This window comes from Cetorhinus maximus, chromosome 25 (assembly GCF_964194155.1).
Source record: "Cetorhinus maximus chromosome 25, sCetMax3.hap1.1, whole genome shotgun sequence".
Lineage (NCBI taxonomy): Eukaryota > Metazoa > Chordata > Chondrichthyes > Lamniformes > Cetorhinidae > Cetorhinus > Cetorhinus maximus.
Window position 1 is genome coordinate 39,185,924 of NC_135903.1, and position 15,967 is coordinate 39,201,890.

Consider the following 15,967-nt stretch of genomic DNA (forward strand, 5'->3'; position numbering starts at 1 on the left):
CCACCTGAGGAGATATTAGGACAGGTGACGGAAATCTTGGTCAGTGAGTTAGTTTTTAAGGAGCGTTCTAAAAGGAGGAAAGAAAGTTGGAGAGGTGCAGGGAGGAGATTTCAGAGCTTAGGCCTTGGCAGCTGAAGGCACGACCACCACATGTGGAGCAGTGACAATCAGGGTTAGGAAGTGGCCTGTCTTGATGAAGTGCAGAGATCTTAGAGGGTTAAAGGGTTGAAGAATATAGGAAGGGCTGAGGCCATGGTGGGATTTGAGAACAAGGATGAGAATTTTAAAATGTGGGCAGTGGCAGACTAGGAGCCAATGTAGATTAGGGAGCAGAGAGGGACGGGTGAATGGGACTTAGGATGAGGACAGCAGAGATTTGGATGTTCTCAAAATTACAGAAGGTGGCAAGGTGGGAAGCCAGTCCAGAGAGCACTGGAATCATCGAGTCTAGAGGTAATAAAGATAGAGGTTTTAGCAACAGATCAGTGGAGGCGGGGCAGAGACCTGGCAGTGTTATAGATATGGAAGTAGGCAGTCTTGGCGATGGAGGGGATATGTGGTTGGAAGCTCAGGGTTAAAATAGGATGCCAGGGTCTGGTTCAGCCTCAATGACCAGGGAGAGGGTATAATTGATGTTTATTGAACAAAGTTAGCAGAGTTGGGCCAATTCTGGAGGCCTTCAAAAGTGGCATGTGGGACCCGATTCCAAGATTCCCACACCCATTCCTGGCATCAATAATTTTCATCAGCATGGGATAAGGTTGCGGGGGGGTAGACATCTCATACAACCCGGCCCCCTGTATATTTCATGGAGTCGGGCCAGCTTCTTAAGGTCCTGCGGTTCACAGCCCCTCAGAGGAGTTACGAACATACTCTGGATTCAGCAACCTTTTGAAAGGTATGTTTAAAAGGTTTTAACCATGCCCCCTCCATGTCCACTCACCCAGTATACACTATGGACTGAACCTCCAGTCAGTCATATAATAACAATGGCAGGTCTTGAAATGACCATGAACAAACATCCATTCAGCAAACTGCTTTGAAAGAAACTGCTGCACTTGCAACCCTATAAAAGTGTCAGTCAGATACTTCCTTTCGTAGCTTCAATAACAGAAGCTTTACCCAACTTCATACTTCTTAATTGTGTCCAAATAAACATAAAGGCATTGAAAACAGATCAAAGAAAGAATAACTTATTACAACCTCATAAAGATGTCAATCAATCACAGATAACACTTCACTTCAGCCTGCATAAACAGACCCCTGCTGAGCTAATTGATTAGTACATACAAACATACGAATTAGGACCAAGAGTAGGCCACTTGACCCTTCGAGTCTGCGCTGCCATTCAATAAGATCATGGTTGATCTGATTGTAATCCCCACTCCACATACCTGCCTAACCCCAATAACCTTTCATCCCCTTGTTTAACAAAAATCTATCTAGCTCTGCCTTAAAAATATTCAAAGACTCTGTTTCCATTGCCTTCTGAGGAATAGAGCTCTAAAGACTCACGACCCTCAGAGAAAATGTTTCTACTCATCTCTGTCTTAAATGAGTGAATCCTTATTTTTAAACTGTGAAGCCTAGTTCTAGATTCCCCCACAAGTGGAAACATCCTCTCCACATCCACTCTGTCAAGACCCTCAAGATCCCAAGTGAGTCTTGGAGTTCAGCCTAGCATTCATAATGAGGTAATTTGGAGAAACAGATGTCTGGCTATCTATGTCTGTTGATACAGTCCCCAAATAGCCTAATGGCCTTTAATACAACTGGATTGAAGTCCCAGAGGACTAGATGGTCCTTCTAACCAGCCCACCCCAGCACTTGCCCGCCACTGGGGCCACATCCAAACTGCTTCTGGGGTCAGCACGCCCGACTCAATCCTGCTCCTGCCTCTCCAGAGTGGAAACAGTGCAGGCAGAGGCACACCTGCCAAGTCGAGAAATTTCCTAAACTCGAGCCTCTTGCCTCATTAGTGAAAATCCGTCCCAATGGCGATGTTCTAACCAATGTTTAATTGGAGGATATTTTTGATCATTTACTAAGAAGGTCTAATATATATGCTAAGGAACCATGCCCCCGCAAGGACAAATCAGAAACCATTCATTTCCATGGAGTATGAAGACTTGAAAAAATCTTGAAACAATAATAAAAATCTTATCCCTTCTCTTCAACTAAAGAAATAGCTTGCATTTATATAATGTCTGTCACATCCTCAGGACATCCCAAAGTGCTTCATGATCAGAGTATTTTTGCAGTGTAATCACTATTGTAATGTAGGAACCATGGCAGCAAACGTATGCACAGCAAGATCCCGCAAACAGCAATGAGAATAATAACCAGGTCATCTATTTTGGTGATGTTCGTTGAAAGATAAATGTTGACCAGAAATGAACAGGAAGTTATTTCAAATGGTTGAAATCAAAGCGACTGGTAACAAAGGTGTTCACCTATCTAGTTATTAAAGACATCAAACTCGTTCGTTGGTGAAGCCAGTCACATCGCTTTGTGCAGTCTAGAATTCTTTAAAAAATAACGATTGTAAAAAGGGCTTCAGGTGAAAGGATCCTTTGTTCCAGTCCTTGCAAGTTAATACATGGCTCTTAACTCTTTTGATTGAGGAAATCCAAACCAGCTGATTGGAGTTATTGGTTGTTCATTACTGCTACTGTCTGACTGATCGTTCCACACACATGTTGGCATCCAGTTGTTTGGAGATTCAGATCCTGATCGCCAGAGCTATTGGCCACACTTTGGCAAGAAATTAGGTGACCCGCTTTCAAACCCAATGCCAACCTATCCTGCATAGGGTTTGCCCCCGGGTTGCCTTTCCTTTAGCGCGGGATCAGGAAGCTCTGGAGATTTCCAAATCTTCTTAAAGGTCAGTTTGACCGGGGTCTAGCACGCGTTGAATTTTGACCTGATTTTATTTACTCCTGCGCTGGATTCCTTTCACCCAGCTCATTGCCACTATTTGTCCCCCAGCCTTTCACTGGAAACATTGTACTTTTTCCCTCCCACCTCTGGTCCAGCGAGAGACACAGACAGAGACAGAGGGTGTGTGAATAAGTTAAGGAGCCAAAGGCGGAAGGTAAATGGGAATCATCTGTTCCCTCAGCCGGTTGACTCCCTACAGATTTAATAGACAACGTTGACTTATGCATTGGATGGTGAAATAGCCTTGCGTCCCTGGTGGTGTTGCATTATGCTTCTTTCACTGGAGAGCAAGCAAATGAGCAAGTGGACACATTTTCAGACCATGTGCTCCCAGCATTAGAGCCTCATGAACTGGGAGGTTACATCAGGAATCTCCCCACTCAGCTCATGGTTTTCCATACATTAAAGTAGGCTGTGGTGAGATTTCCAACACCCACTCCATCCGAAACTCAGAAAATGTAACCTAAAACGGTCGTGAAACTGAGACAAAAGCAGAAAATGCTGGAAAAACTCAGCAGGTCTGACAGCATCTGTGGAGAGAGAAACAGAGTTAACGTTTCGAGTCTGTATGAAGAGTCATATGGACTCAAAGCATTAACTCTGTTTCTCTCTCCACAGATGCTGTCAAACCTGCTGAGTTTTTCCAGCATTTTCTGTTCTTATTTCAGATTTTCAGCAGCTGCAGTATTTTGCTTTTATGAAACTGAGACAGCTGGCTTTTCCAGCAAGAATATAATGTTGTCCCAGAGAAGTCAGGATACTGAGCAGTGTGACCCTATATTGTAACTGGGAAACATGAACTCCAGGTTTTTTTTGAATGTCTTGTTTGTTTTTTTACAAATCTGCATTGGCCGTCCCAGCGACTGAACTGGACAAACCCAAATGAGTGGGGATTACAAAGCAGAAACTCCTCTGTTCACAGTTTAACTTTGTCTTGCCCACACACAGTTTTCCTGCTTCTCCACTTTTATAAACCTTTAAATCTTTAACTTCTTCCAGTTTTTAAAAAGCCTTCTTATTGAGATGTAAGCATCACCGGCAAGGCTGGCATTTATTGCCCATCCATAATTGCCCTTCACCACCACCTTGAACCGCTGCAGTCCAGGTGGTGTAGGTACACCCACAGTGCTGTTAGGAACGGAGTTCCAGGATTTTAACCCAGTGACAGTGAAGGAACGGCTATATATTTCCAAGTCAGGATGGTGTGTGGCTAGGAGGGGAACTTGCAGGTGGTGGTGTTCACATGCATCTTCTGAAAGGCCTTCTGATGAAAGGTTGTCGACCTGAAATGTTAACTCTGCTTTTCTCTCTCAAGAGATGCTGTCTGACCAGCTGTTTCCAGAACTTTCCATTTTTGATTTAGTCTTTGTGTTTCTTCAGAATAACTTATGCTTTTGCCTCCTGGATGACTCTGCTGATGTAAACTGAACCAATGCCGTCTCTTCCCAGATACTACAAGCAACAAGTGGGTCCAGTTCCAGGATGCCGAGTACAAATTCTTTGAGCATCTTTCCACCTGGCCCCAAGCCCAGCGGATATGCACCTGGATCGGAGCAGACCTGGCCTCCATCCACAGCCAGGAGGAGCTGACCTTCCTGGGACAGACTCTGCAGGAGGTAGGACTTCAGACACACAACTGGATGATTTTTATATTCGGAAATGACACCGCTCTCCTCCTTGGAATGATCTCCAGTGGTTTTTCACAGATGTGCAACATCTGTCACACTGTTAGTTTGGGGAAGAAGGAATCTAGAAAATGCTGAGGATCATTCAACCGGTTGAATGAGTTCAAATGAATGCAAGCTGCTCATTCATAAATCGTATGTAAAGGTTGTTTTTACAATTTAACAATTTCCTTGGCATTGGTTAACAAACAGTGAAGGAGGGAGTAGCCTTTTTTGGATAAACACCCCCGACATAGATCCCTGGAGGATGAATCAGGAATTTGAGAGGGATAATTTTCCATCCTTAATAGCTGGCCTCAGCATCCAAATTCCTCTTATATGCTTAACAACCCACAAACTCTGACTCTTCCTATGCTAATTCAGGAGTGGAGAGAAACTAAATTGGTGTTTGTTTTTAGTTTTTATTAGCAGGAGATATCAAATACTGTGGATCAAAGGCAGGCAGATGGAATTGAAGTATAGGTTAGCCATGATCTTACTGAATGGCAGAGCAGGCTCGAGGGACTGAATGGCTTACTCCCCTTCCTATGTTCTTGTGATTGTTCTCCAAACACTAAAACAGCCCCATACAACAACGACAGCAACTTACATTAATATTGAGCTTTTAACCTAATAAATTACCTCAAAATGCTTTATCGAAGAAAATTTCACACCAAGCTCCATAAGGGGATATAGAGATATGGCCAAAAGTTTGGTCAACTAAGTAGGTTTTAAGAAGGATCTTTAAGGAGAGAAAGACAGGGAGGTTTAGGGAGGGAATTTCACAGCTTGAGGCTGAGACAGTGAAAGACACGGCCACTACTGGAGTGACAAAGGAGGCCAGGCATGTGCAAGAGGCCAGTATTGGAGGAATGTAGAGCTCCTGGATGGTTGGAAGAGGTCACAAGATAGGTTTAAGTGAGGTCATGGAGAGATTTGAACACTAGGATGAGAGTTTAAATTTCTGCCATTGATGAACTATACATACGAAAATGAAAAATAGGATCTGGAGGAGACAATCTGGCTCTTAAAAGTCTGCTCCACCATTCACTAAGATCATGTCTGATCTCCTGTCTCAACTCCACCTTCCTGCACTTATCCCCATATCCCTTAATTCCCTTCATATCCAAAATTCTATTAACCTCTGTCTTAAATATACTCAACAACTGAGCATCCAGAACCCTCTGGGGTAGGGAATTCTAAAGATTCACAACCCTCTGAATGAAGAAATTTTCCCTCAACTCAGTCCTAAATGGCTGACTTCCTATTCTGAAATCTGTAATTCCTGGCGCATATCTGCCCAGCGCCAGGAACGGGTGTGTGTCCTCCCTCGGCACACGCAGTGCCCGCCCGGCGTGTGCGTGGTTGCTCATCTCAATGAGCCGGAGCCAGTACAGGTTTATGCCTGCATGAAGTGACACCACTCAATGTCTCCAGCTCAGGGAGCTCGCCTGTCCACTGCTGACTGGCTGCGAGTTGCTCACAGCCCTGCATGACTCTGCTCCTTTCTCAGTCATAGAGCCATTTATAGCATGGAAGGAGGTCATTTGGTCCGTCATGTCCATACTGGCTCTCCGCAGTGCAATCCAGTCAATCCCACTCTCCCGCTTGATCCCCATGAAAGTTTATTTCCTTCCTTAATATCTCCTTATAGTAAACATTGATACAAAGAACTCATAGGAACGTAGAAACTAGGAGCGGGAATAGGCCAATCGGCCCTTCGAGCCTGCTCCGCCATTCAATATGATCATGGTTGATCTTCTATCTCAATGCCATACTCTCGCTTTCTCTCCATACCCTATTGATGCCCCTAATATCCAAGAAATTATCAATTTCTTTCTTGCATATACTCAGTGACCCAGCTTCCACGGCCTCCTGTGGTAGAGAATTCCACAGGTTGACCACGCTCTGAGTGAAGAAATTTTTCCCCATCTCAGTCCTAAATGGTCTGTCCCATATTCTGAGACTGGCCCATTGTTCTACTAGACTCCCCAACCAGGGGAAACATCCTCCCTGCATCAAGTCTGTCTAGCCCTGTTAGAATTTTATACATTTCAGTCAGATTCCCTCTCAGTCTTCTAAATTCTAGTGAATACAGGCTCAGTTGAACCAATCTCCCTTCATACGTCAGTCCTGCCATCCCTGGTATCAGCCTAGTGAACCTTCGCTGCACTCCCTCTATGGGAAGTAGGTTCTTAGGTAGGGAGACCAAAACTGCATGCAGTACTCCAGGTGTACCCTCACCAAGGCCCTGTATAACTGCAGTAAGACATCCTTACTTCTGAACTCAAACCCTCTTGCAATGAAGGCCAACATACTATTTGCCTTCCTAATTGCTTGCTGCACCTGCCTGCTTACTTTCATTGACTGGTGTACAAGGACACCCAGATCCCTTTGTATATCCACATTTCCCAATATATCCCCATTTAAATAATACTCTGCCTTTCTGTTTTTTCACACCAAAGCATATATTATCACATTTATCCAAGTTATACTGCATCTGCGATGTGTTTGTCCACACACACAACTTGTCTAAATCACCCTGAAGCCTCCTTGCATCCTCCTCACAACTCACAACCCCGCCCAGTTTTGTGTCATCAGCAAACTTAGAAATATTGCATTTGGTTCCCTCATCCAAGTCATTTATATATATCATGAATAGCTGGGGCCCAAGCACTGATCCCTGTGGTACACCACTAGTCACCACCTGCCATCCGGAAAAAGACCCATTTATTCCCACACTCTCTTTCCGTTCTGTCAACCAATTCTCAATCCATGCCAGTATATCTTCCCCGATCCCATGTGCTTTAATTATGTGGGACCTTATCAAAAGCCTTCTTGAAATCTAAATACACCACATCCACTGGTTCTCCCTTATCTATTCTACTAGTTACATCCTCAAAAAAACTCCAGTAGATTAGTTAAGCATGATTTCCCTTTCATAAACCCATGCTGACTTTGTCTTATCCCGTTAATGCTTTCCAAGTGTTCAGTTACCAAGTCTTTCATAATAGACTCTAGCATTTTCCCCACTACTGATATTAGGCTAACTGGTCTGTAATCCTCTTTATTCTCTCCCTCCTTTTTTAAATAGTGGGGTTACATTTGCCACCCTCCAATCTGTGGGAACTGCTCCAGTTTCTAGCCTTAGCCCGCGCCTCTCTGTCCCCAATAGGACCCACTCCACCTCTTACTACCTGTTTAACATTTACATGTTGGTAGAAGGATTTTAGGTTTCCTTTCATGTTGACTGCCATTCTATTTTCATACTCTCTCTTTGCCTTATTTTCCTCTTCACCTTCCCTCTCCACCTGTTGTATTTGACTTGGTTTTCACTTGAAGAATTCACCTGACATGCATCATACAGCTTCCTTTATTGTTTCATCATATTCTCCATCTCCCTCATCACTCAACAAGCCCTGTTCTTGGCCCCCTTGTTGGCTTGTACCTGAAGCATCTGTTCCTTAAAGATCACCCATTGTTCTGTTACAGTTTTTCCTCTCCATCTCTGGTTCCATCTTACCCTGGCTGGACCCCTTCTCATCATGTTCAAATTAGCCCTCTTCCAATATTAGATTCTTTCTCACTATTCTTTGCTACTAATCTGAACCTTATAATACAATATCATTCTTATCCCTCACAGACACTTGGCCCATCTCATTTACTGGCAACAGATCCAGAAATGTCTTCTTTCTAGATGGGCCAAGAACATTCTGATCAAGGAAGTTCTCTTGAACATGTTTCAGAAATTCTTCCCACTTCATATTTTACTGTAACATTATCCCAATCAATATTTGGGTAATTAAAGTCCCCAGTATCACCATTCTGTAGTTCTTATACATCTCTGTGATTCCTCTGTGTTCCTCTCTCTCTAACTATTTGGAGGCCTATAGAATACCCCCAGTATCATGAAACTTTTTTTGCTTCTCAACCCTAACCAAATGGATTCTGTCCTTGCCCCCTCAATGACACCCCCTCTTTCCAACGCTGCAATGTCTTCCCTAATTAGTACCGCCACCCCACTTCCCTATTTTCCTTCTCTATCTTTTCTGAACATTTTATATCTTTGTATATTAAACCACATTTCTGTTATTGCCACTACATCATATTCTCACACAGCTATTTGTGCTTGTAGCTCAACAACCTTATCACAATTTGTACGTTTACATACATGCATTGTAATCCTGTCTTTCAACTCGATCGCCTCTCATTCTTCTAAACTCTGGGGAGTATAGGCCTAGTCTATTCAATCCATGCTCCTAGGGCAATCCCTTAATCTCAGGAATCAGTGAACCTTCATTTTACTCCCTCTAGGGCAAGTGTATCCTTCCTTAGGATAAGGACACCAAATCTCCACACAGTACTCCAGGTGTAGCCTCACTAATGACCTACAGAATTGTAGCAAGACTCCATCACTCTTATACTCCAATCCCTTTTTAACAAAAACTTTTGTGCCATTTGCCTTCCCGTTGCTTGCTGTTTCTGCATGTTAACTCCATGATTCATGGACAAATACACCCAGGTCCCTCTGAATACTAATATTTCCCAGTCCCTCACCATTCAAAATACATTTTACTCTTTTATTTTTCTTAACAAAGCGGATAACTTCACACTTCACTACATTGTATTCCACCCACCATGTTCTTGCCCACGCACCCAATCTGTCCGTGGCCCTCTGCAGCCTCTTGTATCTTTCTCACCATTTACTTTCCCAGCTAACTTTGTATTGTCAGCAGACATAGACACATTCAGTTCCTTCATCTAATTCATTGATATAGATTGTAAATAGTTTAGACCCAAGTACTGATCCTTGCAGTACCCCACCAGTGCCTGTGAACCCTGAAAATGTCCCATTTATTCCTACTCTCTGTTTTCCGTTCATTAACTAGTCCTCAATTTGTGCTAATATATTACCCTCAGTCCTATGAGCCCTAATTTTCTGCAATAACCTCTTGTGTGGCACCTTATCAAATACTTTTTGAAAATCGAAATACATCACATCCGCTCGCTCCGTCTTATCCATCCTACTAGTTACACCCTCAAAAAAACTCTAACAGATTTGTCAAACACAATTTCACTTTCATAAATCCGTGTCAACTCTGCTTAATCATATTATGATTTTCTAAGTGCCCTATTACCACATCCCTAACAATAGATTCCAGCATTTTGCCTACTACTGATGTTAGGCCAAGTGATCTATAGTTCCAGATTTTTTCTCTTCCTGCTTTCTTCAATAGTGGGTTATGTTTACTACCATCCAATCCTTAGGTCTAGAATCTCAGGAACTCTGCAAGATCAGAATCAAACATCCACTATCAATGCAGCTACCTCTTTTAAGGCCCTAGGATGCAGGTCATCTGGCCCCAGGAGATTTGTTGCCACTTACTCCCATTAATTTCTCTAATACTATTTCTTATACTGATTTCTTTAAGCTCCTCATTCTTGGTAGACCCTTGGTTCTCCATTATTTCTGGAATATCTTTGGTACCTTCCACCTCGAAAACAGATGTGAAGGAAATTGTTCTCCCCAACTTCACTCCTTTTTGGAACCCAGTTCTAAGCCTGGTTAAATCCAACTGCCCTCCAGCACCTTGTCAAATGGTCGTTCTTCATGAGCAGTTGATGTGACTTGTTTGAATCCAGCAGCCTAGATAGTAACACAGGCAGAAACCCACTGGAAATTAACGTATTACCATCAGCAAATCCGGCCTGGTAATTACAGCTTACTGACCAGAAACTAGGCCAGCCACATTAGTGCCATGGCTACCAGAGCAGATCAGAGGCTGGGAATTCTGTGGCAGATGACTCACCTCCCAACTCCTCAAAATTTGTCCAAGGCACAAGTCAGGAGTGTGATGAAATAATCTCCACTTGTCTGGATGAGTGCAGCTCCCACAACACTCAGCACTGGCCACATCCCAAGAATGAATTTTTAAAATGTGATGCCTATAGTGAACGGAATGACCAGCTCATTTTCTTCTTTTCCAGCTTTCCCGGTTTCAGGACCAGTTTTGGTGGATTGGCCTCCACACCAATGAGAATGATGGACGATTCAGGTTTGTGGTATTTATCCTTGTGCAGAGTGGAACCCTTTCACACCCGCACTCTGCATCTTGGAACCTCTTGACTACTTTCATTGTACCTCATTACTGGTTTTGTAATAGCACATCTCCATTTTGTACATTAATCTCTCTCCCCTCCCCTCCAGTCAGTCCTTTTGTCCTATTTTCTCCTGTATCCAGCCCTTCCTTCATGACTCACCTTTCTTATTACATAGAATCTGCAGAACAGAAAATTAACCCAGATTGGAGAGACGTACGTGTGGCTCAGACCTGGTGTGGGAGAAGTAGGTTCCGGTTTGTGGAGCACTGGCACCAGTACTGGGGAAAGTGGGGACTGTACCACTGGGAGGATTTACACTTGAACCGTAATGGGACTAGTGTTCTAGCGAGCGACATAACTAGGGAAGTAAAGAGGGCTTTAAACTAAACAGTGGGGTAAGGCATCAAATTTGAGAAAATGTGTCAAACCAAAGAGTAGAGACAAGGCAAGGGAGAAAGGTACTAATGTGGGAAATGATTAACAGATACAGAGAGTGCAGATGTAAGAATAAGTCAACAGACAATGCTAGAGGCTACAAAAATAATATAAGGACAAAACTAAAAGGCTCTGTATCTGAATGCGTGTAGCATTCGAAACAAGACAGATGAACTGACAACACTAATAGAAATAAATATGTACAATCTGATGGCTATTACAGAGATGTGGCTGCAGGATGACATAGATTGGGACCTGAATATTGAGGAAGGATAGGAAGCGAGGAAAAGGTGGAGGGGTGGCTCTCTTAATTAAGGATGGTATTAGCGCAATAAAGAGGGATGACCTAAGTTCGGGAAACCAGGATGTAGAAGCAGCATGAATAGTTTTGAAAAATGTTAAAGGCATGAAGTCACTTGTGGGAGTGGTGTACAGGTCCCCTAACAGTAACCAAATGGTAGGACAGGCCATAAGGGAGGAAATAATGGGAGTTTGTCAGAAAGGTACGGCGATAATCATGGAAATTTTCCTAAATTCAGGGAAGTTCCATTAGATTGTAAAATTGTGAATATATTCCTTTATTCAAAGAGGGAGGGAGACAGAAAGCAGGAAACTACAGACCAGTTAGCTTAACGTTTGTCTTAGTGAAGATGTTAGAAGCTTTTATTAAAGATCTTATAGCAGGGCACGTAAAACAAATTCAAAGAAATCAGGCAGAGCCAACATGGTTTTATGAGAGGGAAATCATGTTTAACCAATTTATTAGAATTCTTTGAAGAAGTAACATGTGCTGTGGATAAAGGGGAACCAGTGGATGTGCTGTTCTTAGATTTCAGAAGGTATTTGATAATGTGCCACATCAAAGGTTATTGTGAAAAATAAAAGCTCATGATGTAGGTGGTAAATATTGACATGGATAGAAGATTGGCTAGCTAATAGGAAACAGAGGGTAGGCATAAATGTGTCATTTTCTGGTTGGCAAGATGTAACGAGAAGTATGCCACAGAGATCAGTGCTGAGGCCTCAACTCTTTTTACGATTTTTATAAATGACTTGCATGAAGGGACCGAAGGTAGGGTTGCTAAATTTGCTGATGACACAAAGATAGGTAGAAAAGTAAGATGTGAAGAGGATATGAGGAGGCTACAAAGGGATATAGATAGGTTAAGTGAGTGGGCAAAGATCTAGCATAATGTGGGAAATTGTCCATTTTGGCAGGAAGAATAAAAGAGAAGTATATTATCTAAATGGTGAGAGATTGCAGAGCTCTGAGATGCAGAGGGACCTGGGTGTCCTAGCACATGAATCACAAAAGGTTAGTTTGCAGGTACAGCAAGTAATTAGGAAATCTAATAGAATGTTATTGTTTATTGCAAAGGAAATTGAATACAAAAGTAGGGAGGTAATGCTTCAGTTATGCAGGGCATTAGTGAGGCCACATCTGGACTACAGTCTACAGAATTGGTCTTCTTATTTAAGGAAGGATGTAAATACATTGGAAGCAGTTCAGAGAAGGTTTAATAGATTAATACCTGGAATGGGAGGGTTGTCTTATGAGGAAAGGTTAGACAGGCTAGGCTTGTTTCTGCTGGAGTTTAGAAGAGTAAGAGGTGACTTGATTGAAACATAAGATCCTGAGGAGACTTGACAGGGTGGATATGGAAAGGATGTTTCCTCTTGTGGGAGAATCTAGAACTAGGGGTCACTGTTTCAAAATTTAAGACATAGATGAGGAGAAAAATGTTCTCTCAGAGGACAGCGAGGCTTTAGAACTCTCTTCCTCATAACATGGTGGAAGGAAAGTCTTTGAATATTTTTAAGGCAGAGGTAGATAGATTCTTGATAAGCAAGGGGGCGAAAGGTTATAGGGGGTAGGTGGGAATGTGAAGGTGAGGTTACAGTTAGATCAGCTGTGATCTTATGAAATAGTGGAGCAGACTCGAGGGGCCATGTGGCCTATTCCTGCTTCTAATTCGTATGTACGTGTGTTAGGCCATTCAGCCCAATTAGTCGATGCTGGTGTTTATTCTCCACACGAGATTCCTCCCATCACTTTTCATCTCACCCTGTCAACATATCTTTCTATTCTTTTCTCCCTTATGTACATATATAGCTTCCCCATAAATGTTTCTATGCAATTCACCCCAGCTACTCCATGTTGGAGCAAGTTCCACATTCTCATTGCCTTATTCTTCTTCACCTTCCTCCCTCTTGCCTCACTTCCCAAACCCCGACTCTTCCTGAAAATACAGACACCTGCTGGGTTCCAATCCCACAGGCGACCGAGGTAGGGGCCAACATCCATGAACCTGGATGGTAAGGGGGAGCAGGCTTTCTGCCCATGAGGGATTACACCCCTAATCCAAATCTTGTTCTCGTGATACATCCACATACTTCCCAAGTGTCACTGAGGCCTGAAGGATTTTAATTAAGATTGACATTCAGCACAGCGGTGCTGTTCCTTATCATGTTCTGTGTTCCAGGTGGTCTGATGGTTCGATCCTGAATTTTGTCTCCTGGGCCTCAGGGAGGCCCCGACCCATTTCTAGGGACAGAAAATGTGTCTACATGTCGCCCAGTAAAGGTAAGAGCCACAAGGAAATGAACCTCATGAACTAGATATTTCCCAATCCCTTCCAGCTACTTGCACACCCCATCTTGGAGGCTTAAACCTGACCTGGACTGTAATAATAATGATAATAGGTGAGCAGATGACAAAGATTTAAGGTAATAGCCAGAGGAGAGGTGAATTTTTTTTTTAAACGCAGGAGTTATTATGATTTGAATATCTGCAAGGGTGCTGGAATCAGATTCAGTAGTAACGTTCTAACAGGAACTGGATAAATGCTTAAAGGGGACTTTGCAGGGCTTTGGGGAATGAGCAGGGCAATGGGACTTGATGGATATCTCTTTCAAAGAGCAGCACAAGCAACGATGGGCTGAATTCCCAACTGTGCAGTACGATTCTATGAGTCTATAGGAGGTGTGGCCACTTGGTACAACCTTATCAAAAATCATAACAGCTTTTCACTGGAACACATCACAACCCTGATGACCGAGCTCCATCAGTGGCCTGGTTTGTAAACTCACTACATGGTGGGATGCACAGCTCTGCTTCAACCTCTCAGCCTGGGCTGGTTGGGTCGGTCTCGATGGTTAAAATTGGTCTCGGAGACTGGGTTAGAGAGCGAGAATTCAGCCAAAGTTCCTGCGCGTGATGATTATCCTTGGGCCTGGGCTGGAAAGTTTGTCCATTATGGAGTCAGCTAAGAGCCTTGATTGTGAAGCAGACCCATTGCAGTTGAACAGCCTGATGAGAAGTGCTGTCCAGGGTCACACAGGAGCAGAGTAACAGCATAGAGTCTGTGTATCAAGGGTTGGTTCCAGAGATTTCAGCATTGTAGTATATAATTTAAAGCTGGTGATTGTGAAGCCACTGCCCATTAAGGGAATGGGAACCCTTTTGATTAACAGGTGCTATAGTGGAAGGTGTCAATAATTGATTAATTCTCAAACTCTGCAAGTGCATAAAAATCCCTCAGTTCTTCCTGGGTAGACGTGAGATCCAGTAGCTGCTCGCTGCTGTTATATCACCTATCTGAGTGTGGAAACTACCAGGGGCACCTCCTCCCCGAGCTAGCATCAGCTTGGGACCCCACTGCTCCCTTTTCCTGTCCAGCTTGACCCAGACCGGTGGTCAAAGCCCAATGGATAATTCGTTTGAGTGATGCTGAACAAGTTAATGCAGAGTTCACTCACACCTAGTCTCTCCATCTCCTGCACTGTGCAGAAGACCATCATGAGTAAGAAAGAAGGAACTTGCATTTGTATAGCACATCCCAAAGCACTTTGCAGTTAATGAAGCAGTTTAGAGGTGCAATCGCTCATGCAGTATAGGAAATGCAAAGCCAATTTGTGCAGAGCAAGGTCCCACAAACAATATTGTGATTATGACCAGGTAATCAGCTTAACTGAAGTAATTATTTCACCATCATTTAATGATACAACACAGAAGGAGGCTATTCAGCCCATCTTGCCTGTGTCAGCTCTTTGATAGATTGGCTATCCAATTAATCCTACTCCCTGCTCTTTCCCCATGGCCCTGCACTTTTTTTTCCATCAAATATTTATTCAATTTTCTTTTTAAAGTTACTATTGAATCTGCTCCCTCCACCCTTTCAGGCAGCGCGTTCGAGATCACAACAACCCGCTGTGTATAAGACGTTTCCTCATGCCGCCTCTGGTTCCTTTGGCAATCACCTTAAGTTTGTCCCCTCTGTTTACTGACCCCCTTTGTCACTGCCATTTCTCCTTATTTAGTCTATCAAAACCAGTCGTGATTTGGACCGCCTCTATTAAATCTCTTCTTAACCTTCTCTGCTCTAAGGAGGTCAACTCCAGCTTCTCCAGTCTCCCCACAAAACTGAAGTTCCTCAATCCTACCAGAGAGGAAAGAACTCCCAATTCAACTGGACAGCAATGGACACCATTATCTATTAATTTCACCCAGCGGAAATGGACCACTTACAAAGGCATTAGTTGATGTTAATGAGGAGTCAGTTGTTTTTCACAGTGTGTGGTAAATTGGAGATGACAAATAAGTTATCACAAGAGTTACAATCACAGGTTTCATAATTTACTGCCCTTTTAATATCAAACTCCAAGGCAGTGATTGATATGAGCAGCACTGAGAAACAATGGCCTTACCTTGTAATTTTACAGGAAATTCCCTAGTCACCTCAAAGGGACACCCTCTTCCTGAAGGAATATTTGGCATTTTTTTCTTAAGGTTGGGAAGTGTGATAAGAGTTAGATGGTCATATAAC

The 15,967-nt window shown here is 43.1% G+C and overlaps 1 protein-coding gene across 1 annotated transcript in view; it reads left to right on the top strand.

Moving 5' to 3' along the window:
* The window catches only part of mrc2 (mannose receptor, C-type 2), a 278,857-nt gene that overhangs the window by 214,411 nt on the left and 48,479 nt on the right, over positions 1 to 15,967 (top strand). The window contains exons 17-19 of the mRNA XM_078529833.1: positions 4,390 to 4,556; positions 10,593 to 10,660; positions 13,625 to 13,725. Of these exons, the coding sequence (XP_078385959.1) occupies positions 4,390 to 4,556; positions 10,593 to 10,660; positions 13,625 to 13,725 (336 nt within the window). The remainder of the gene's footprint in view (positions 1 to 4,389; positions 4,557 to 10,592; positions 10,661 to 13,624; positions 13,726 to 15,967) is intronic.